We start from the raw sequence: 23,354 nt of genomic DNA on the forward strand, positions 1-23,354 counted from the left end.
CCCCAGCCTCTAAGGCCCTGGTGTACCCCTCAGAGTTGGCTCTAGACACGAACCTGGAAGCCTTTGGGACTGCTTTGGCCTACAGCATGTCCACAGGGCCCTTGGTCATCTCCCAGCTCCCAGCCTCAACTGTCCAGCCCTGCACACATCCAGGGGAGTCCTCATGCACCCTCAAGTACTCACCCACTGCAGTGCTGCTAGGACCCCAGGGGTGCTATGAGCTCTTGAGGGGGTGTAGGGGGAGTCTTTTGGATCTGAGTCCCCTGCACTCCCCAGTACATGTGGGGAGATGGAGGAGAAGGTAGTGCTGCCCACGTGTACAGAGGATGAAACTGCTCTCTCCCCGACTAGCCTACTGATCCCCCAGTTCACTGCCCCATTTATCCTTTCCACCAGGTTCACTGAGCACCCACTGTGTGCTCTGCAGTGACCAGACAGATAAGCCCAGCTCTGGGAACTAAGTGGGGAAGATACTCACAGCTCTGTGGATCTGGACAGGATGGCCGACAGGGTGAGCAGGACACATCCGTAAGGGCCTGCTTCAAACTGGAAAGAGGAGAAAGCAGTGAGAACCCATCAAGTGTCTGCACCTCCCTCCTCTGGGTTCCTTGGGGACCATACCCCGGGGAGCAGGCTGATTCCAAGCCAGCCAGCTGCTTCAAGCTGGGTCCCAGAGGTTGCCAGATGGCCCCACAGCAGACTCCATGCAGGTCTCCCAAACCAGATTCCCAAAGGGATGAGGAACACACAAGCCTGAGTGACAATGGAGCAGACGCAGTGCCCCCGAAGGGAGTAAACACCCACAGCCTCAGAGTCTTGGAAGCTCGTGGACAGTGCTGGCCTCCACTACCATGCAAGTGTCTTCTGCTCATTATAACAACTAAAACTACCCCAGGCCTATATGATAAACACCATATTCACTGCCCTCTGCTGTGCAAGGAAACTTGGGCTCAAAAATTGAGCAACTGGCCCAAGGTCACACAACTTGCAGGCAGCCCACTGGGAATCCAGGGGGCTCCCTCCGATTCCAAATCCCTTATTCCTACGGGGTCCTAAGAACTGCACTGGGCAGGGAGCAGGATGGAGGAGGGTCAGGTGGGGAGGTGCCAGTGAGGTGAGCCTGGCAAGTGCAAGGGCAGAGCCTGTCTTTTCAAAATTTTTTGCTGTTCATCATGAACTTTTTTCAGATTAATTTTAATAGTTTTTAACTATTGCACTAAAATGTCATTTATGCTGATTACTGAGGTTTGAGGGGACCCCTTTGAATTTGAGGAGTGCCCCACTTGCCTTCCCCTAGTCTCAAACCCTGGTCTGGAGCCGGAGGTCTGCTGCCTGGGTTTACATTCCGGCTCTGAACCCCAACTCCTAGCTATGTGACCACAGGGACATTTAATTTTTCGTCTCCAGTCTTCTCATCTGTAAAACAAGGATCATACAAACAGGAGCCATCCTCATGAGGTTGTTGTGAAGATTAAGTGAGACCGCCCTGGTAAAGTACTTCAAACAGGGCCTGACACCTGCGTTAACAGTCAGTCTGGTGCGGGTCCTCAAGGCCCACCTGTCCAGTGAGCCCGGCAGGCCCAGAGGCCATGAGTGACTAGGATGGACTATGTCACTTTTGCTTCCTAGAGGAACGCTCTCCCAGCTGCAAATGGGTGTGAAGGCCTTACTCATCCTCCTATGGGGACAATACCACTTCTGTGAGTTATTGTTGGAGATGCTGCCTGTAATAATAGTCATTGTTATTAATGGGTGATCAGTTTCTTTTTGAACTTAAAACTGAAAAAAAAGTTTACTTTCCTGGAAGAATGAGAATTATATAACTTACTGTATTTCCATTTTGGTTTTGCCTTGGCTGCTAGGAAGCTCAGAGCCAAATATGATATTCAACTACTCAAACTATTTTAGCTCAAACTTCTGATAATATTTTCTTTTCGTCAAAATACAGAGTTTATCAGGGGAAGACAAATACTATATGTTATCACTTTTATGTGGGATCTAAAAATAAATGAATTAAATAATAAAACAGAAACAGACTCACAGATATATATCAGTGAGGAGAGGGAAAGGGGGAAGGGCAAGAAAGGGGTCGGAGATTAAGAGGTACAAACTATCTTGTGAAAGTGAAAGTGTTAGTCGCTCGGTCGGGTCTGACTCTGCAATCCCATGTGGACTGCAGCCTGCCAGGCTCCTATGTCCATGGAATTCTCCAGGCAAGAATACGGAGTAGTCATGCCCTTCTCCAGGGGATCTTCCCGATCCAGGGATCAAACCTGGGTCTCCCGCATTACAGGCACATTCTTTTCCATCTGAGCCACCAGGGAAGCCCACAAACCATCATGTATATCACACAAATATATTGTACAACACAGGGAAATACAGTCACTATTTTATACCTTTAAATAGAGTATAATCTATAAAAATATTCAATTGCTATGTCATATACTTGAACTACCTTGTAAATCAACTATAGTTCAATTGGATGGAGGAGCCTGGCGGGCTGCAGTCCACGGGGTCGCTAAGAGTCAGACACGACTGAGTGACTTCACTTTCACTTTTCACTTTCATGCATTGGAGGAGGAAATGGCAACCCACTCCAGTGTTCTTGCCTGGAGAATCCCAGGGACGGGGGAGCCTGGTGGGCTGCCGTCTATGGGGTCGCACGGAGTCGGACACGACTGAAGTGACTTAGCATAGCATAGCATTTTCTAAATATTACATACACATAAAATCTTTATTTTCACCTATTTAATTCGTCAGTCATTCCAAAAAAAAACAATTACTGGATGAACTTTTTGTGCCAAGAGGATGTGCCTGCTAAAGCTCTACTTGGGAAGTTGGGAACAAGGTGGACATAGGCCTGCCCTCACAAGAAGTAACTCAGGAAACAAAGAATCACAAGCAACTTGAAAAAAGGGGGGTGGGGAAGGGGCTCTATGCTGATGGGAAATACAAGGTTCTCTGGAAACTCATAGGAAGGGCTGTCAATACAGACCTGAGGCTTTGGGAAGGAGGGAGTGTCAAGGAAAGCTTTCTTTAGGAAGCAATGTCTGGACAGAAACCCAAGGGACAAGGAGGAATCAGAAGAGAAGGGAACTTTGTTCCAGGTGAGAGGAAAAGCATATGCAAAGGCTCAGAGGCAAGACAGGGCAGGTTTATTACAGTTGAAGTACCGAAAAAACAAACAAACAAAAAACCAAGGACATCACTTTTTATCTCTGTGTGAGCTCAGTAGTGTCTGACTCTTTGCGACCCCATGAACTGAAGCCCACCAGGATCCTGTGTCCATGAGATTTTCCAGGCAAGAATATTGGAGTGGGTTGCCATTTCCAATTCTAGGGGATCTTCCCGACCCAAGGCTCAAACTTGCGTCTCCTGCATCTCCTAAGTAACTTTAAGTTTGTTTGTTTGTTTGTTTGTTTTGGGGGGGTGTGGAGAAATGGAGTGAATGAATTAACAACAATCTTAAATCAGTGTCATCTAATTCTGTGACCTCAGGCTAGTCACTTCACTTCTGTCATCTTCAGTTTCCCATTTGCAAAATGGGGATAACGAGTATCTCTGTCGCATGTTTCCTTGGGTTACAGGGCACATCCTATGAGGCCAGGTCGGTGGAAATGTTCTGACAATTGCAAAGAGTAATGCTAATATCCTTGCATGGGGACGGGGGTGGGGCGGGGGGGACAGAGGTCCGGGAGGATTCAGGCCACGATTACCCTTGTCATGGCTCTACTACAGGCTTGCCTGTTGCCTTAGGGAGTGACAAAGCTCTCTGGATCTCAGCTTCCCCTTCTGAAATGCCTACATACTTCTGCCAATTGTCTGGGGAGGCCACGGCACTCCCAGGGCCTATTTCCCCCTACTTGCAGGACTGCAATGAAGTAATGAACACAGATGCCCGTTGTAAGCCTAACTCTCTCTGCAAATGTAGAGAACTATTATTATCCTCAGGCCAGCCTTTTCCACTGTCCTGGGGACATCTCCAAGCAGCACTCACCGAGCCAAGGATATGCCTGTCTGTGTGGACAGGTTAGGTGAGACTGGACATGACCCCCACCCGGAGCATCTGGCCTTTGCTGGAACACGACTGAATGACACCAAATATCCCATTTGGTTTTAAAAAACATTTATTAAAATTATCTCATCGAATTCTAGCTGCCAAGCCATGAACGGCCACAGGGCAAAGTGCCTGCATTGAAAGGAGAGCCCAGGCAGGCAAATGGGCTGGAACGCACCAGCAGGGTCTGGAAAAATGTCTGGTACTGCTTGGGAAGAAGGGGCCATTCCCCTGAGCCGTTGGGGCTCTGGAGAGACCTGAGTCCACTGAGAACCCCAGGAGGAGGCAGGGGCGGGACCATCCCCCAGCTCGCAGGGGGCGGTGGCCAGACATCTCACCAGGAGGGTGAGCTGTAATGAAAACACAGTAAGGAGGCTATTTATTTTGGGCAGACGTGGCTCCGTGTTAATTTCCAGGCCTGGCACGAGGAATCCCTCTTAGGCCCAGGCCATGAAAAATGAATTTGGTGAGGGGAGTGCTGAGATGGCTCAACAGTTTCCAGCAAAAACACAAATTCAACTGCAGGCGGGAAACACCGCCTTCCAGAGCAAGGGCCAAATATTGACTGCTCGCACCCAGAGATCAATGCCAGGAGAGGACGGAGAATTGCCCTGAGCCCAGACGTGTGGCAGGAAGAAGGCAGCTCCCACTGCTGTGAGGACCCCACTTGCAGAACCTCTTTCACATTCACTGTCTGGCTTGGGCTTCATCAAAACTCCTGGGGGTACAGGCCAAGGGAGGAGGGAGACCCCATTTATAGACAAGGATGTAGACGATCTTCATGCTGAAGGATCACCCCAGGGCCATCAGGGCAATGACAGGGCCTCAGATCTTTGGACAATGTGAGCAGTCACGCCCTACTATGACCCACAGTAGCTCCACAGAGCTCCCCTCTTCCAGCTCTGCTTCACCTGACAGTGTGGACATAGGTGGCCTCGGTCCTGGCTTTCCTAAAGGCACATGATGCTGTCCGGAGTTGCTCGTCTCTCAGATGCATTGCTGTAAGCTCACACTGCTCTGGTGTGTTTAATACAAGGCGTCCTTTCTGCCTGTTTAGCTTGCCTCGTATGTAATTTGGAAGACATTCCTTCCCATGCATTTAAGGTTCTTCTTTAAGAATCACAGTTGGACAACAAAGAGCCAAAAGTTACCCCCCAACTGCTCCATCTTCTATTTTCCAGATGAGGCCACTGAAACCTGGTGACGTTCCTGAGGCCACACGTGACCAAGGAATAAAACAGAGAAGGTCCCAGGGCCCCTGCTCCAGGCCGGAGGTGAGCGCGCTGTGTTGACAGACTGCCCACTGGGTGATGCCCATGAAGAAACAGAGAAAGCCAGGGACAGGCAGCAAGTGACAGCCTACCCAGGACTCCCAACGCCAAGGCCAGGACCCCTCCTACATCAGAGCCCCCTCCCACCTAACTCCGGGTCAGGCCAGGCTCTGGGCCTCTCCTCAGGGAAAGTCATGCCCAAGGCATCAGCTCTGGGGGAGTGGACTGCAGGTGGCTCGGCACCTCAGGGACGGCACCCTCCCTGTGCAGGTCTCAGTACAGGCCCCCTTTTTCTACCCAAGGGCCATCTGTGCTGTCAGGGCCAGAACACTCCCCGGGCTATGCCTGGACCCTCAGCGTCTTCCAGGAATTGTGCCAGAGGAGGGTGTTCTGACAGCAGGCGTGTTCAGCCTGGTCCCATAACCAATGAGTCCTCCCGCCCTCTGCGCTCACCACCAAATGCTCTCATGCCTTCTCTGGAGCCTGAAAGGGCCGATCCCACAGCCTGGACAGCTGAAGCGAGGGCAGAGGGGACAGCAGGAGATTGGCCTGTGCCCCAGAAGAGCGTGGCCTCGTTGCCTTTCTCTCCTGCAGCCCCAGCACATAGACATTAGAACTGTGTGGCCTGGTGGTTGGGAATCTCAGAGGGCGTCCATCCCTAACCTTGCCTCAGGCTGCTTCCTCTCAGCCATGCTTCCCTCCCATTTCTACCTGACTATAACTAACCTGTCTCAAGGTTGCCTTAAGAGATCACAACCAGGGTGATAAACACCCACAGTGAAAGCTAACGACCACTGGAAATTCGGCGCAGGACCCAGTGCTCCAGGCGCTCTGCGCACGGAGCTCTGGGGCTGGCTCCGTCACCGTCCTCACGCTCCATAGGAGGAAACTGAGGCACAGTGGGTGCGTTAGGGTGCCCAAAGTCACAGAGCTACCAAGGGGTGTAACCTAGATGCAAACACAGGGAGATGGCTCCAGAGACAATGTTCTTCACTACTGGAGCCCCATGGCTATAGCCACACTCTCAGTTCCCTCGGCTCTCTGAACGCTGGCTGGGTTCTGCCCCATCTCATAGTTAGGAGCAGACGTATGGCTCTCCTCCAGTAGACGGATGTTCTAGTGGCCCTGGCCAGCCCAGCCCTGCCTCCCAAGACACCACACAAGGTCCTCTACTATTAGGGTCTCCAACAAGAGTGCTCATACCTCCAACCCAGCCCAGGGATCCACGTCCTAGGCACCTCCCCAGCTGATACGGGGCCCCACCCACTGACAAAGGGGTTTTTACCTGCAGAGGTAGCTGCTCGCCCTCAAAGGGAAGGCTCTCATAATCACAGTCTGATCACAGCTTCCCTTAGTCTGATCCCACTCCATCCTTGCTCTGCTTCTGCAGCCCTCGCTGTGGCAGCTCCCTTTATCTGTAGCTGTGGCCCAACTTCTAGGACTCAGTGACAGAGGTCAGATCCTTGGCCTCCCAGCTGGCATCACCCCACCGCCCCAGGCTGGGGATGAATGGGGAACAACCCCAGCTCACCAGCATCTCTTCCGCAAAGAAAGCAGAAGCTGAGCAATGCACATCCCACACACTAAACCATGGTTCGTACCTGATGGATGCTCTGCTGAAGAAAAGTCACCAGCTCCTCATAGCAGGTCAAACTGTGGAGGATGAGCTGAGAAACACAAACACACAGGGTGAACTAGCCAGGCCCGGTGGATGGACCCCATGCTGGATGAGCTTCTGTGGCCCTGACTCCCGTAGCTAGCGGACCCCACGGGGAATGACTCTACAATCAGAGAGCGGTGACCTCAGGAGCAGGAGTGCAGAGGGGCTCCCGCAGCTATGTGTGACTTAAGGGCTGCAGGGTCCATTTGGGGTCTCTGGGGCTGCCACCTTGCTGCAACACTGGACCTGCCTTTAGAGATCTGAGGATTCAAGACACCGTGGGACAAAAGCCCAGGAGTCCGCATATCATGTGAGGCTGATGGGTAGGGCTGAACCCTGAGGGCTAGTCTCAGATTTCTGAGAAGCACCTTGAGGGCAGGGTGTCCAGGCGGGTAGAGGGTGAGTGACCCTGTACCAGATCACCACCGCCAGCCAGTTCTAAGCCCAGCAGGCAGTGTCCTGAGTTCAGTGCAAAGCAATGATCATGAGTCTCCTGGGCTTTCTCAGGCAGGTCAGAAAAAAACACTTTTCTAGAAAACATTCGACAAAGTGAGATCCTCAGATAGGATCCCAGGACACATATGTCCAAAAGGAAATAAACAAAGTAAACGAGAAACTCTCAGTGAAGCAGTTAATGTGTGGGAAAGTGTCACAGTTTCTGCATGTCCACACGTCGCACAGTTTCCCATCCTTGTCTTCTCGAGTCTGGCTTTGTCCATCAAAGCTCTTCTCTGCTCTCCACTTCCCCTCCCTCCCACCCCCAGCATCCTCTCACTGCAATCCCAGAGAGGATTCTATGACATAAGAGGGCACAGGGAAGGCTGGGTTGAGCCAAAAGAGTGCTGTAGGGACTTCAGATTCTGTACAACCTGTGTGACAGAGCTCCTGTCAGCCTTTTAGCCATCAAGCCAGTTCTGGCTGGAGTCCACTGGAAAGCCCCCCACCTCAACCCCAGGTGGAGGATTCTGCTGGCCTGGGCACAGGGAGGGCTTGCCCAGCCCCAAGGGATTTACTTATATGAAAGGAGACTGTCCCCAAACAAAGCCAAAGTTCGCGTGATAATTTTCCAGAAAGCCGTACTGTTTCTAAGACTCCATCTGCTTTGTATTTCCCTGTTGGACTGAAGTGCTGTGTTCCCGAAGCCCTAAAAAGGAAAAGAAGATGCGTGAGTCTCTGCTCGCAGAGAAGACATGCCCTAGAGCCAGGGTGAAACCACACAGCCACTCAGGGAGGACAAACAGAAAGGTGGCCCAGAGGAAAGAAGGGAGCCAAGTGCTGCTTTCGCCGCTTTGAAGTCACCCACGAAGCTGGTCCAGAGAACTCCACTAACAGGCGGGAGTGGGGGGCGAGGGGGTTGATATAGAGTGGAAAAAAAGGACAGCTGAAGGAGAGCCTGGGATAACCAAACCCAGATCCTGGCAGCCAAAAGTCTGCCTCTCACCCACTGACGAGCATATTTCCAGACAGGAATGCTCACTTGCCCGTGGTTTTTAGGGACCTGAGGAAGTCCAGCCTCTTTTGGAGGTCATCTGTTTACACAGCCTCTGTACGTGGAGCCAAAAGCGGCATGGACTGGAAGTGGCATTTGGGTTTGGAGCCACTATGACATGAGCCTGCTGGGCAGCCTTGGACTGCCCCTCTCTGGGCTTGTTTCTTAATCTGTAAAGTGAGGAGAAATTGAATTTTTCTCCATGCATATCCTAAGGGCCAGGGTTTGCAGGTTAACTGGAACATGGGTACCAAGGACAAGCCCTCGATGAGAACAACAGTGGTGACGACGATAATCCCTAACACTGACCTGATGCTTAGTATGTGCCAGAACTTATCCTGGGCACTTCATCTGACTCTTTACCACTTATTTATATGAACAAATGATTAAACTGATCAATGATACTACAATTTATTATATATCATTTATACTGACTCAATTCAATTCTCACAATCACTCCATTAAGCAATCATTGCTATCACCTCTATTTCCCAGATGAGTAAACAAGTTAGGCACAGAGAAGTCAAGTCAATTCATCAAGGTCACACAGCCCATAAGCAACAGCACTGGGAGTCAGCCTTTAGAGTCTCTTAAGTGCTGTGCTCTCCTGACCACTGCGCCCTAGCGGGCTGACCCCCTTGTCTAAAGCTTAGCCACACAGCTGGAATGAAGTGAGGCTTCCACTCTCAAGGGTCAGGCTGAGGAACCGGCAGACCATCTCTGTGGATTATGGGGGTGGGGTCCTCCATTAGCAGGACAAGCAGGGAGAAGACTGTGCTGGCTCCACCACCGCCTTCTCACTTCTCTGAGTCTCCTCATCTGAACACGGGCCCGAGAGACACAGCAAATGGGAGGGTACTTTGGGGACTGGCTCGGCCTAGAGGCTGTTTTCCAGGGCCTTCAGATCAGAGAAATACAGAGGAACAGGCTGCCAGGGCCCAGGGGTCTTCCCTGGTGGGTTATAGCCCCCAGCGCTCCCTAGGGTCGGGATTCCTGGATCTGACACCTTCTCAACTGGGGCCATGCGGAGGGCTGGCCCTCTCCCAGGGCAGGGCTGCCCAGCACATCAGGGCAACTCTCTGGGCTCCCCCTGACCTGGAGCACAGACACAGTCCTTCACCCCAGACCGCCTGCATGAGAAGACAATTTCCACAATGACGAGAAGGCACACAGCCAGCTCGCCTGCAGCCCAGCCCGCCCGAGGTAGGAGAGTAGCAACACAGCCCTGGGAAGCACTTACAGTGTGACCACGGCTCTCTCGCAGCCGCCAGCCCTCCACACAATGTCTGCAATGGCCAAGGCCAGGCAATGGGTCCTGCGAGCGTTTGAAGGCTGCAGCCTGAGGACAGAAAGGGAAGCGAGCTTAGGCCTGTAGTGGCAGAAGTTACAGACGACACAGCCGTGAGGCAGAGGGCCTGTCCTTTTTCCTCTGCCACCCAGAGGACTCAGACAGAACCTGGGACTGGGGCCTCCGCAGATGAGGACCAAGAAAAGAGCCGAGAGGAAGGGGGCCCCAGCAGGGCTGGAGGAGGAGCAGGCTGAGAAAATCACCCACGGGAGCAAAGGGGCTTCTGGAGACTTGGCAGGGCCCAGAGGTGCGTGCAAGAAAAGGCTGCGAGTTCTGACAGAGCCTGGAAGACTGGGCCCAGAACTGCTGCCACCCCACACAGAGGCACGCCCTGACCACCCCAGCTGGGCCAGTCCTGACACCCGGGCCCCGGAGACAGCGGCTCATGCAAGCAAAGAGGTGCCCTGTGCTCCTCCAGCTGATAGGGGATGAGACCCAAAGTGTGGACAGGAAGTGGCCTGACTTGCTAATTACTTAGACACAGGGTGTGGAGACGTGGGAAAGGGAGGATTCATGATGACTGCAGGGTTTGGGGTGAGTGTATGGTGGAGCTGAAATGTGGGCACAGGGCGGGGAGTGGGGCGACAGGAGATGCATGTGGGACCTCCCCCCGAGGGACCCCCATGCCCACCCCCCCATCCAGGTGAAGCTGTCACTCTAAAGCCCAGGAGAGCAGCTTGGGCTGAGTAGAGGTTTATGGACCACCAGCCTGTGAGGTGTCCTGGGCACTCTGAGTGGCTATGATTTCCCAGAGAGAGGATGAACCAGGCAGAGGCGGGGCCAAGGCTGGAGCCTGGTGGAACTCCAGTATATGAGAGAGGCAGGGAGGGAGGCAGGAAGGGCAGATCTCGGAGAGGGGCCAGTACTATCTTAGGACCAAAAGGGTTTAAGAAGGACAGGTACTCAGTGGTGTCAACAATGGCAGAGAGATCTCTGGTGGTGCTGGTGGTAAAGAACCCGCCTGCCAATGCAGGAGACATGAGAGATGTGGGTTCGATCCCTGGGTTGGGAAGATCCCTTGGAGAAGGAAATGGCAACCCACTCCAGTATTCTTGCCTGGAGAATCCCATAGACATAGAAGCCTGGTGGGCTACCGTCTATAGCGTCGTAAAGAGTTGTACGTGACTGAAGTCACTTACACACACACAAGAGGCCCCTAGTGCATGAAGTCAATAAGGGAGAAGGAGCAGCAGTCAAATACAGACGCTCTTTCTGTCTCCAGGGCTCCACAGAACTGTGCTTCTTGCCCAGCCCTGGATCCTGGCTAAATTCCTACAGAGGCAGGCTGAGTGTCTGAGTGTTCCGCTACTGAAGGAACAAAAGGGGCTTGATGCCGGGGCTCCCAGGAGTACGGAGGGAGTTCCCATGTGTTCAGTTACCAAGTACCCTAAGCTCCAGGCTGAGCTGTTGGGAGGAAACTGCTGTTTGTACTTCCTCCCCAGGGTAGGAAAGGAGAACCTGGAGACCAGGACGCAGGTCACCATGGGGGGCAGCACATGTTCACAACCTAGAACCTGGCACATGGAGCCGGCCGTCTGCACCTAGGCTGTTGTGGTGCCGTGTCTTTAAAGTGGGAGGCAACGTGACATAGGGTTCCTCCATGTCCCACTTCCTAAACTGGCCGTGGCAGTCGTACCTCCTGCATCGTTTTGGGCGATTTACATGAGATGATGTGCGTCAGGTCCACGGCCAGTGCCTGGAGTGTGGAGGATGCTTCGTTAAATGGTACCTTTTGATTGTTGTCTTTATGGAAGTGTCCCCACTTGACATTTGGCTGTGGCCAAAGAGTTGACAGGACGGAGAGCCCCCGACATCTGGTGTGAAAGTGACGACAAGCCACCGACACCAGGCAATCTTTCAACGAGACAAGCGAGCGCTCAACCACTTGGGAAATGAGACTCAGAGTGCCTGGGGTGTCTGCAGCCTCAGGAAGCCTGCCTGCTCCTCTGGAAACAGTTACCCCGCCATCAGCACCCGACACTTGGGAAGCACTGGCTGCGGGCCACTGTCAACTATGGAAACAAAGGTGAGGAAACATCGCTCTGGGACTCAGGAGCGACCGCCAAGGACCGCGGAGGGCCGGGAACACTGGGCTTGTCAGACAAAGGGGAAAGGGCTGGACGTTCATCTCTTTGGAATCAGAGCCCATGGATGTGGCCTCCATCATCCCCACAGCTCCTGTTTCTGGCCCTGCCCCCATCCAGGTGACAGTCAGTCCCAGCAGTCCCAGCTCCTGAGCACCCACGTTCACCTCTTCCTGCCCCTGCTCCTCAGCCGAGCTGGCCCGCACTGCTGCTCTGCCTTGCCCTCCCTCCAACCCTCACTGAACACACTCACTGCAGGTTCCTCCTGCAGCACAGGTGTGACCAGGGGACCCCCGGCCATCCCGCACACACACCACACACACACCTAAATCCTGCAACACAGCCAAGAGTGCTGCAAAGTTATGCCCAGATGGTATACTCTGCCCAGAGCGTCTATGCTGGAAAACCCCCAAACGGAGCTACTGGGTCAGCTTCCAAACATTCACTCACACTAACGCTGAAGCAGGTAACCCTTCATTGAGAGCTTCTCAGGGTGGCCACAAATAAGACTTTAAAAACCAGCATATATTATAAGTACTCATCATGTTAGAAGCTGTTAGGAGCACTTCACACGTATTACTGCATGAATCATCAAAGCCACCCTATGAAGGAGATACTATTATTGTCCGCTTTTACAATGGGGAAACTGAGGCACAGAGCCTAAATGATTTACCTAAGGTTACTCCTTGGAAGAAAAGTTATGACCAACCTAGATAGCATATTGAAAAGCAGAGACATTACATTGCCTACAAAGGTCGGTCTAGTCAAGGCCACGGTTTTTCCAGTAATCATGTATGGATGTGAGGGTTGGACTGTGAAGAAAGCTGAGCGCCGAAAAATTGATGCTTTTGAACTGTGGTGTTGGAGAAGCCTCTTGAGAGTCCCTTGGACTGCAAGGAGATCCAACCAGTCCATTCTAAAGGAGATCAGTCCTGGGTGTTCTTTGGAAGGAATGATGCTAAAGCTGAAACTCCAGTACTTTGGCCACCTCATGCGAAGAGCTGACTCATTGGAAAAGACTCTGATGCTGGGAGGAATTGAGGGCAAGAGGAGAAGGGGACGACAGAGGATGAGATGGCTGGATGGCATCACGGACTCAATGGACATGAGTTTGGGTGAACTCCGGGAGTTGGTGATGGACAGGAAGGCCTGGCATGCTGCAATTCATGGGGTCGCAAAGAGTCGGACACGACTGAGCGACTGAACTGAACTGAACTGAAGGTCACACAGTTAGTAAAAACTGGACAAAGTGAAACGACAGTGAGGGAAGCAGGAGAGGATGGGAGGTGGAATCCGCCGTTTGGAGCCCCCGGCATCAGGCACAGCATCCCTCTGCCTCTGAGCCTGTCTCTCCTGTGCCTGCATTGCCATCAAGAGACCTGGCTCCTGGGAGGGGCCTATCTTCCTGGTCTCACAGGCTTTAGTTACAGACCCCCTGAATGTCCATGTTTCTGCACAAAGTCTTGGTTCTTTCCATTGGCTTCCATTTAGCCTCTCCATCCTTCCCTGGGCCTCCTCTGGCTCTTTCTTTTGAGACAAGCTTTCCAAAAGATGGCAGCATGGGGGCAAGTGCAGTGGTGGGGACTGCGTTCCATTCCTGGCTCACTTGGGGAAGCCCCCTGCCGTCGCTGGCCTTCACCTCCCCACCCAGAAACGCAGACACCGGACCAGATGTCCCGAGCATCCTCCCAGCCTTGCCCTGTGCCATGTAACCAGCCGCAGGGTGTCCAGGGCTGTGGTGGGTGCAGATGACCAGAGGAAGTGGGGAGGTGCTGTGGTGAATCACTGGGCCTCCGCCTTCCCCGGGGGAACTCAGTCTCTGCCTTCACCTTGTTGGCAAGGCTGGGGCTGAACTGCCTTCTTCCAACCCCGACCACGAACCCAGCACCTGGCCGGGCTCCTAAACCAAAAGAAGTTTCTTTGCTGCTGCTCAGTCACTCAGTCCTGTCCGACTCTTGTGCGACCCTATGGACTGTAGCCCACCAGGCTTCTCTGTCCATGGGATTTTCTAGGCAAGAGTACTAGAGTGGGTTGCCATGCCCTCCTCCAGGGGATCTTCCCAACCCAGGGATTGAACCCAGGGTTTCTTGCATTGCAGGCAGATTCTTTACAGCTAAGCCACCAGGGAAGTTTCTTTAAAAGAGTCTAATTCCTCGCAGGAGAAGGGCAGGATTTGTCTGGGGATGGCAATGGGGGTCAGGGAGGAATACGTCCTCAGTTTGGCTTAATTATCCAGGTCTTTCAGATTAAAAAGATGGTTCTCCCACCCTCATTAACTCAAAGCAGGCTCGCTTGTCCACTCTGACATGCCCGCCAGTCTGAGCCTACAGAAGAATCAGAGGAAAGCTGGCAAGCAACTGCGGGTCTTTCTTCCCCCTTTCAGGGTTACATGCTGCCAGCGCAGGCCTGGGGACCACTGGATCTGGAATCTGAGCCTGGATCCACTGACTGTCTGGAGGGGCCTTGGACAAGCGCCCCTCCTTCTCTGGGCCTCAACTTCCCCAGTTGAGAAGGGAAGTGGAGGCAGAAGGACAGCTCCCTAGCCCATGGTGTGTCCCAGGCCTTCAGGGGAACGAGGCTCACCATTGCTTCCCACGAGCTGAGCCGGCCGGCACGGCCCCTCCTGGAGTGGAAAAACACCAAGTCCTGCCGTCCGGCTCCATCCTCCCCGATTGAGCAGAGGCCGGCTGCCGGCCTGATGGAATGAGTCTTAATGAAGGCAGACAGTCCCGCAGAAAAAACATGACCGCTGCCAAGAAGCCTTTACTTCAGCATGATTTCCCTGGAGGGTGCAGTCACATCCTTGTGCGGCTTTCACAGAACCGTTTCCCCATCATTTGCTGGGGAGGCAGCGAGCAGGGGGGCATCCCCACCAGACCTGCAGACCCAGTGCAGGAAGGCCCACCAACCTCGGTCCAAGAGACCCCCAAGGGCCCAGTGTGGCAGCTGCGGATGCTGTCCCTGTCCCTGTGTGACATGAGGGCCTCTGCGGTGTTCCTAGAGGGAACAGAGGAGCTTGCCTGCTTTTTTTTTTTTTAAGCCGGATCATTTCTGAAATCTCGGATTTCAGAGTCAAAAGGGAGGACTGAAGTTTCAAACCCAGCTCAGTGCACACAGCTCATGCAGCAACATCAATAACCCAATCAATGTCGAGATCATACAAATGAATCCATGCAGCCAGAGGGGCTGGGGCTGCGAGAGGTTCCTGCAGGACGTCTAATGTCACACTTTCCTCACATGAGGCAGCAGATCCCTAGGAGTTCACTGGACTCTTCTGCATTTTTTTTTCCAAATTAGGAAAAAAGGGGAGTTCTGCCCAGAAGCCCTTTGTGAACTACAGCACCTACAGAGCCATACCTTCATCACTGAGTCTGTCTGGGGCCCAGCCCTCGGGTGTTTTAAGCCCATGACACTTGGCCTCCTGGCGCCAGCCCCTTCCTGGCCTCTCTGGCTGTCCTGGTACTCTGCGTCTCCTGCGGGGCACAGCATGGTGTGACACAGGGTGTCACGTCCCAAGCTTGGCTCTACCTTGGAGGCCAGGTGTGAACCTGGGCCAGCATCTTTCTGTCTCTGAGCCTCAGTTTCCCTGTATATACCTTAGTAGGTGATTCCCAGGTCCCACCCACTTGCACAGCCCTTCATTTATGAAGGACTAGGTTGCATTTCCTTACTAAGTCAGACTTGGGCAGGACAGAGATTCCCAAATGGAGAAAGTGAAACCTTGCTGGCCCATGGGCTGTGATCCAGGTCTCTGGCCAGTCTAGTACTCTCTTTAGCAGCCCCCATCCTGAAACAGGCTAACCTGTTTCAGTGCCCAGAGCTGAGCACTGCCCCAGCCTCAGCACAGGCACCGACAGGGTGCACCGACACCCACTTGGCATGGACAACTTTCTATGGCCTCTTATCTGGAAGGCCTCACTTCTGCAAGCAAACCCTGACTTTCACCCTTCCATCCCTCTGCTGCCAGCCTCAGCCGCCAGCCCTGCACTCCCCTGGCCTTTGCCTGACCTAAGTCCTAGCCTGAACCCAGGAGGACTCTCCTCTGATCCTCAATCGCCTTCCAGCCCCAAGGCAGGTTCATGCCTCAGCAAAGTCAGGCCCACTGCATGGCAGTAGGAGGAGGAGACACGGGAGGAAGATGTAGAGGCAGCTGGTGTCCCTTGCCCACAACCTGTCACCACTGGGACCTCCCCGAGCTGGTGCCCCATAGAGCCACATTTTCCTGAGTCCCTTCAGGCACTTGCAGCGGCTCTGGTTAGACAAGGGAGCCTGGGTCACTAGGCCAAGGTCTCTGTCCCTCCCTCTAGGCTGGTCATGAAGAACACCCACTCTTGCGTCTACTTGGCCATCAAGGCGAGCAAGAAGGGAGCCCACTCTGCTAGGCCTGCGGGGAGAGCAGCTCTCAGTACAGGGCCCCAGGCAACAGGGAAGGGACTTACCAGGAGCACCTCAGTTGTGGGGCTCCAAAAAAAGGTGAATCACTCTTTTGTAGCGTGAATCCCTCCATGCCTCCTGGGGGAGGGGACCCTGTCTGGCCAGCCGGCCGAGCTCTCCTGGCCAATCTGCACAGGCCTCCTTCAGCCTGGCCAGGCCTCCATCCCCCAGAGCGGGGTTCCCTCCCACTAGGCACACCCCATACATAAACCCCAGCAGCCAGCAGCTCCTTCCGACCTCCTCCCGCTATGCACCACCAGCTGGCCCTGAAGGGCCTTCAGTCAAGGCTGGCCCCAACTCCTCTCTCAGCTGGTACGTGTTTCTTTCCACCCAGAGCCTGTCTTGGGCCTCTAGCCGGAATGGCTTTCTGCCTCCCAAACCCTGGCTTCCCTCTCGGGTGTGGAAGGAAAGCAGAACTCCTCCCCAAGGACATGCCTGGGGATCCAGAGGCTGTCACAGCCCCTCAGTGGGGCTGTAATGTGGGAGACGAGAAACCAAGTCTGCCATGCGCACACACAGCCCTTCGGGGAACCAACTTCCTAACTGTTGGGAAATGATCCACAACTTCCCCTGAGAAGCCCAAAGTCCAAGTTCAAAAGCAGCTCTGAAGGGGATGGGGCTGAAATGAATTATAAAACATCTCCCACAATGGCCAAAGCCAAGGTTTGACCTGAGCAGGCTGCTGGGCCCTGAGGGCCCTCTGGCAGCCCGGCCTTTACCCACCCACCAGCCCGGGGCCTCACCCTGCCCCTCTGCAACTCTGCCCTGGTCACCCCAGGCAACTCTCAGCTCCTCTCCCTGCCCTGGGGCCTCTGCACATGCTGTTCTCTTTACTGGAATACCATCCCCTCCCCTCCCAATCAGCCTGGATAATTAATGCATTTGTCCATGCCTTCATTCAGTAAAAATTCTGAGGGCCTCTTCTGTGGACTAGGTCTGGGGCTGGATGCCAGGAACGAGCTATGGATCAGGAAGTCCAAGAAGACTCCTGTTCTCAGGGGTCTTGAGTTCCGGGGTGCAGGCGATGGGCAGGTGATGACTTGGATAAAAAGGGCATCTCGTGGTAGGGGGCCTGCAGGCAGCATCTGGGGAGCTCGGGGAAGGCCGCCCTGAGTCACAACTTCTGCACAGTGAGGAGCCGGGGAGGAGTCTGAGGGATTTGCTGGGAAAGGAGAAACCAAGCGAGGAACAAGTTCATGCAAGGACGTGTGTGAAGCCCATTGGGAGTCCTGCTCACAATCCAGATCTCAGTAAGATTAAAGTGCCATGCGTCTCCAGCAAGCACCACCCCCCAACCCTCTTCACGCCCAGGTGGGCCCTGAGCACCTGGCCTGTCCCGCGACCTCCCACTCGTCTTGGCTCTTGTATTCAGGTGTAGGTCCCATGAGGGCAAGTCCACAGTTACCATGCTGGCCCCGCACCCCCTCCAAATGCCTACTAAGTCCTCTCTGTGTGTTTCTCTCCTGTGCGAGGAGGGAAAGGGGACAAGGGGTGCATATGTGCTTGGAGAAGGTCCCTGTACCCTTTGAGAGCGGGCAGCCAGAGGCCCCTCACTCAGCCAGTCCCACCCAGCCAGTCGGGATCATCCGGGACCATCACGCACTACATGGGCCTCTCCCGACCACAGCATGGGTAGCACTTCACTGGACTGGACCCCAGAGCAGGCAGAGGGGAGAAGAACAGGACAAAGTCCGACCTTGCTGTGGAAATGCTATGTCACTGGGCTTCTGCTGACAGACACGCTATGCCTCTGGATGGCATCTTTCAGCTTGAAATCAAACACCTTGATTATTACTTCGTAAAGTAATTATACAAATCATCTTATTGGACAAATTATAAAATTCCAAGCATGAAAAGATACCTTCACTTGGACCCTGTCTAAGGCCACATCCTTTAGGCTGGCAAAACATGTTTCATTTGTACCAAGCTTGACAGGGTACCTGGAGAACTAGTATCTTTCCCAGTAAACCAAACATGAATAAATGAGGGGTATGGGCCTTGTTGTCTTTGAAAAAAAAAAAGCTACCAAAATGCCTAGGTCAAGAGCGAGTCCCTTTAATTAGCGTTCAGGAACTGGCAGAACTAAACTGTGATTTTCAAATCTGGTTAATTACAACTTTGGAGAAGAGAATGGAAGTGTCTACTGGGTAGGATGCGTCCACAATGCTGGGAATATTTTCTTTCGTCATCTGGGGATGTGTTCATGGGTGTGTGATTTTGCAATAATTTATTAAACAGAACATACAGGAGTTGTGCACTTTCTTGAGTTGTGTACTCTTCTGTATGTATGTTGTGGTGGTGGTTTAGTTGTTAAGTCATGTCCAATTCTTGTGACCCCATGGACGATAGCCTGCCAGGCTTCTCTGACCATGGGATTTCCCAGGCAAGAATACTGGAATGGGTTGCCACTTCCTTCTCCAGTATATATGCTAGATTTCAACTGGAAAAAAAAAAAAAAAAGAACAAGTGCCAGAAGTTCTGTAACTCTGAGGGTTACTCAAAACAATTGGGAATGCAGTTATAGGTTAAGAGAGCTGCCTCTTCAAATTGGCCAAGCTGGTCTGCCCCTGGCCAGCCCCTCAATAATCCTTCTAACTGAGCACCGACCACAGGGTAGGATCAAGGTTTTCTCTCTGTCCCTCAACCTCACAGAGCACCCTGGAAAACAGAGAATGCATCTATTCCTCTCTATATCACTTGTGCCTGCACAGAATGTTCCAGAAACATCTGTTGAGAGAGTGAGCGTGAGAATGAGCTGTGTGCAGAAACTCAGCGTGTGAGGTGGAGAATGAATGGCCGAGGGTGGAAGCCATGTCCTGTGGGGCTGGTTGGACCATGTGTGGGGAGATGGCTGCTGGCAGAGATGGGCTAACAAGGGGAGGGAGGGGAGGCCTGGGCTCAGTGCAGGGGTCAGTGACCTGGGTGTGGACAGGATTCAGGCAGCTGCTGCTCCATTCCTGGGTTGGCGGGGGGTGGGGGGTGCTGGGGGGTGACGGGGGGGTGCAGTGAGGGTGGCCTGAGTTTCACTGCTGTTCCAGCTGCTGATTCTCATGTGGAACAGGACCTAAATAGCCTGCCCGCTCACAAGACACAAACACATGCAGGTCATTTAAACAGGCCCATGCTGGCCCTGCTAGCCAGCCTCCATTTCCCTTTCCAGAAGACGGGAAATATCAGGGAACAAACACACGTTTCCTTGCTTATTTGTTCTGGACAGTGAGGAGAAGCCTTGGGAAAAGAAGATATTGCCGGAATGAGCACTGACTTACCGAGCACAGTCAGTACTGCTATCTCCTTCAAACAGGAGTTTCTGCAGGACACAGCCCTGGACAGCCGCCAGGACCCCACAGGGACCACCCTGCAAGGAAGGACACGCTTGAGTGCCTGTGAGAACTGACCCAGGGCTCAGCCTTCTGTTCCTCCAGAACCAACCTCCGCCCACAGGTTATAGAACACGGGGAGCCCAGGCCCCTCAAACAGGGGTCTCTGTCATGGTGTCTACTTCCGTGAAGTGCCGACTCTCAGTCACAGGGAGAAGATGGCAAAGACCCTGGCACCCATTGCTAGAGGAATGTATGTGTGATGTGTGAATGTGAGGTGTGTGATGGGAGGAAAGCAACTCTTCACAACCCACCAGAGGCCATCGTCACAGATGTCCAGTCATCCAGAGACACGTTTCCATGTCCACAGGCTGAGGGTGTCAATTATCTACCCATCCTAAAGCCCTCCTCCTCCAGGAAGGCTTCCCTGACCACCTCAGCTAAACGCGATCCCCTTGGGCCACCTCCACTTGTGTGAGCAACATTGTCCCTGGCCCGTAGCCTGCCTCGGCACCCAGTAGGTGTGCCTCAGAGAGAGGGGGCTCCTTGAGGAGCTCAGCCCTGCAGCCATCAACAAGTACAAGGATTGTCAGAGCAGGGCCCACAGGTGCTCTTGAACTCAGGGTGCGAGAAAATGTGCCGACTTGCCCAAGGTAGGGACAGAAGCACTTCCTTGGGGCAGTGTGGGGCAGGGGGAGGCTCTTGGGGCTTGAGAAATGGAATCTGGATGAGATGCTGGATTTTATAGTATCTTCTGGCCCTGAAGATACACCTTTTGGGAAATGTATTTAAGCCACATTCAGATCCTGCCACAAGCTACTTACGTTTCCCTGCCTGTGTCCTCTCCTCCTCACTTCTCCTGGTTCTCACACCAGATACTTCTGCCCCCTTCTGCAGTTCCTAGGTATTCACAAGCCTCCCTTTGTTCAAGCTGCCACCTGTTTCCAGCATCCTTTCTCCAGCTCTCCAGTAAAATCACCACTCGAGGTACTCAGCTAAAGGACCCTCTCTGGTAACCCCAAGTAGACACAGGGGCCCCTACCCCATTCCCTCGCAGTGAGGATTCCCACATCACGCATCACTTATATTAGGGGTCATGTTCCCCGGGCCTGCTTTGCCAGCCACAGTGAAGTTTCTGTCCTGGGTGACAATGTCCCTGCTGGGCCCAGAGAAGGGTCCCGGGGGGGCCCTTAAAAACAACCTGCCTTGTTCTGCACAATGCCATATTTTAAGGATACTGAGTCATTAAAGGAAAAACTCTGAAGTTTCCACTCATCGCTGAAACAGCAAAAGCTGGAACCAAACAGAATGGTCTTTATGTCCTGTCAAAAGAAGAAAGAATTTTATTGGTTGTTTTAAAAGCAAACAACAACACACGGCTGGGTGTTTGCGTTCCCACAGGAGCTGGTCTTGAATTCTATCTAGCAGGGTAGTCTGTTTTCCAGCAGGGTCATCTACTCCCTTTTTGTTTTACAAACCCATTTTTATCATATTTGAGGAAAGAGAAAATTGACCCTAAGGGTCTTACCTCTGGAACATCTGTAAACCCAACCAGCCTGTGCTGATCCAAACCAAAATCCTTTTAGGTTCCTCAGACGTTCCTCGATACACAAAATTTTAGTCTTACATGGGACCTTGGGGATTTTTGACTGCACATTATAACTACCTACAGATCTCCGAACAATCCTGATGCTCAGACCCCATGCTGGACCAACTGAAGTGCAACCTGGGCGTCAGAGGCTGTGATCCTTAGTTGTAAATGAGTCCAGTGCACAGCCAAGTTTGAGAACCTCTAGCAAACTATGACCCACAGGCCAAATCCAACCCTCTACTTCCTTTGTAAATAGTGTTTTACTGAAACACAGCAATACCCGTGTGTTTACATATTATCTGTGTTTACTTTTAGATTACAATGGCAGAGTTGTGTGGTTGTGATCGAGAGCCAAAAATACAGGATCTAGCCCTCTATGGAAAAAGTTTGCCAACCCAACACCGGTACAACCCCTTCCTACATGTAAGAATCTCAACATCGCCAGAGAGTGGTGCCGGTGCCCCCAAAACTTGAACACCCCAACCACCAAGTGAAGGGGTTCCCACTATTTCTCAAGGCAGCCCCTCCATTTTTTCGCAGCTCTATCTTCTTCAGACTTCTGGCTGACATTGCTCTCCCATCAAACCAAGCCCCACCCTCCAGAGCCCCAGAAAGCGCCAACACTTCCCCACTGACCAGCCCTCGGACGGGAAAGCGGAGCCTCTCCCCAGACATCCCTCCCTATGCTGGCTGCCTCTCCTCTCTCTGTCGTGATTTTACACTCCAGAGGATCTGAGGGGCCAACGTGTGGATTCTGTCACTACATGCTCAGAGCCCCTTTCCAGGTCATATCTTTCCTACAGACTCATTTTCCCCTCTAAGGTCAGTTCTTTCTTCTCGTGCATGCATGCTCAACGGTGTCCAACTTTTATCGACGCCACACACTGTAGCCTGCCAGGTTCCTCTGTCCATGGGACTTCCCAGGCAAGAGTACTGGAGTGGGTTGCCATTTCCTTCTCCAAGGGATCTTCCTAACCCAGGGATCAAACCCACGTCTCTTACAACTTCTGCATTGGCAGGCAGATCCTTTACCAGCTGTGCCACTTGGGAAGCCCTTCTTTTCGTTAAGTACAGGGGAAAACTCTGTGACCGAGCACTTTCCCCCATGTCATCAAATGTGGGCTGACACCACATAGGAGAGAGGGGTGGCTAAATCAGGGCTTGGGTCCCCTTCTTGCACCAACTACAGTCATCCATGTATTTGGACTGAGTTTCCCGGGAGCCTAGAAACTATAGGAACTTGAGTTTTCTGGCTGAAGCCTATGTCTGTTCTCTCATCCACAGGATGACAGCTCTCATCTAGGCATAGTACAGTTGCCAGGTCACAGGGCTACGAGCCTGGAAACCTGGGTTCCACTTGCTGTGGGTGCCGTGTGTCCTGGGTTGTCCTTTCTCTGTGGGGGTCTCAGTTCTTTCTGCTGTTTTTTGAGATGCTACTACTGGGTGGTCTTTAGGGGCCTCTGAGGGCCCCTCCCAAAATGATAGTACCCACTACAAAGAATCATAGCCTGTGGCTATGTCTGTGGCTAAGGACAGCCAGAGCACTTACTCCCAGGCGTGGGAGTACTTAAGACCCCTTGCCTGACCCCCTCCCTGTGGTCTCAAAAGAAGGAAGGGAAAGAGAGGGGAGGGATGAAGAGGGACAAAACCTCTAGAAAAACCTTTGACTTTTCACCTGTGTGCTCAGCAAATACTTGCTAAGTAGGAAGAGAAGAGGGTCAGCTGTGTCCCCAGGAGTTTTATTTTCTCTTCCTGAATCCTGGCTGAAAAGCCAGTGGAGGACAGCAGGAGCCTCATTCCATCTTGCAGGAACTGCTGGCCACAGGGAAGGGTGAGGCCTTCTGGCAGTGGAGATGGAGAGGAGGCCAGGACATCCCCGCAGAGGAGGCTGCTAAGGCCAGAAACCTGCTCCCAGAGTCCTGTGACTCTCAGGACATCCCTGCAGAGGGGGCTGCTAAGGCCAGGAACCGACTCCCTAAGTCCTGTGACTCTCAGGACATCCCTGCAGAGGAGGCTGCTAAGGCCAGGGACTGGCTCCCCAAGTCCTGTGAGCCTCAGGACATCCCCGCAGAGGAGGCGTCTAAGGCCAGAAACCCAGAG

At 53.0% G+C, this 23,354-nt stretch overlaps 1 protein-coding gene across 1 annotated transcript in view; it reads right to left on the reverse strand.

The window, feature by feature from the left end:
• Nucleotides 1–23,354, reverse strand: part of MINDY4 (MINDY lysine 48 deubiquitinase 4) — a 118,456-nt gene that overhangs the window by 32,876 nt on the left and 62,226 nt on the right. Inside the window, 6 exon segments of the mRNA NM_001080319.3 lie at nucleotides 479–546; nucleotides 6,930–6,995; nucleotides 8,069–8,132; nucleotides 9,718–9,816; nucleotides 19,613–19,701; nucleotides 20,869–20,985. Coding sequence (NP_001073788.2) covers nucleotides 479–546; nucleotides 6,930–6,995; nucleotides 8,069–8,132; nucleotides 9,718–9,816; nucleotides 19,613–19,701; nucleotides 20,869–20,985 — 503 coding nt within the window.

Source organism: Bos taurus, chromosome 4 (assembly GCF_002263795.3).
Source record: "Bos taurus isolate L1 Dominette 01449 registration number 42190680 breed Hereford chromosome 4, ARS-UCD2.0, whole genome shotgun sequence".
In the NCBI taxonomy this organism is placed as follows: Eukaryota; Metazoa; Chordata; class Mammalia; order Artiodactyla; family Bovidae; genus Bos; species Bos taurus.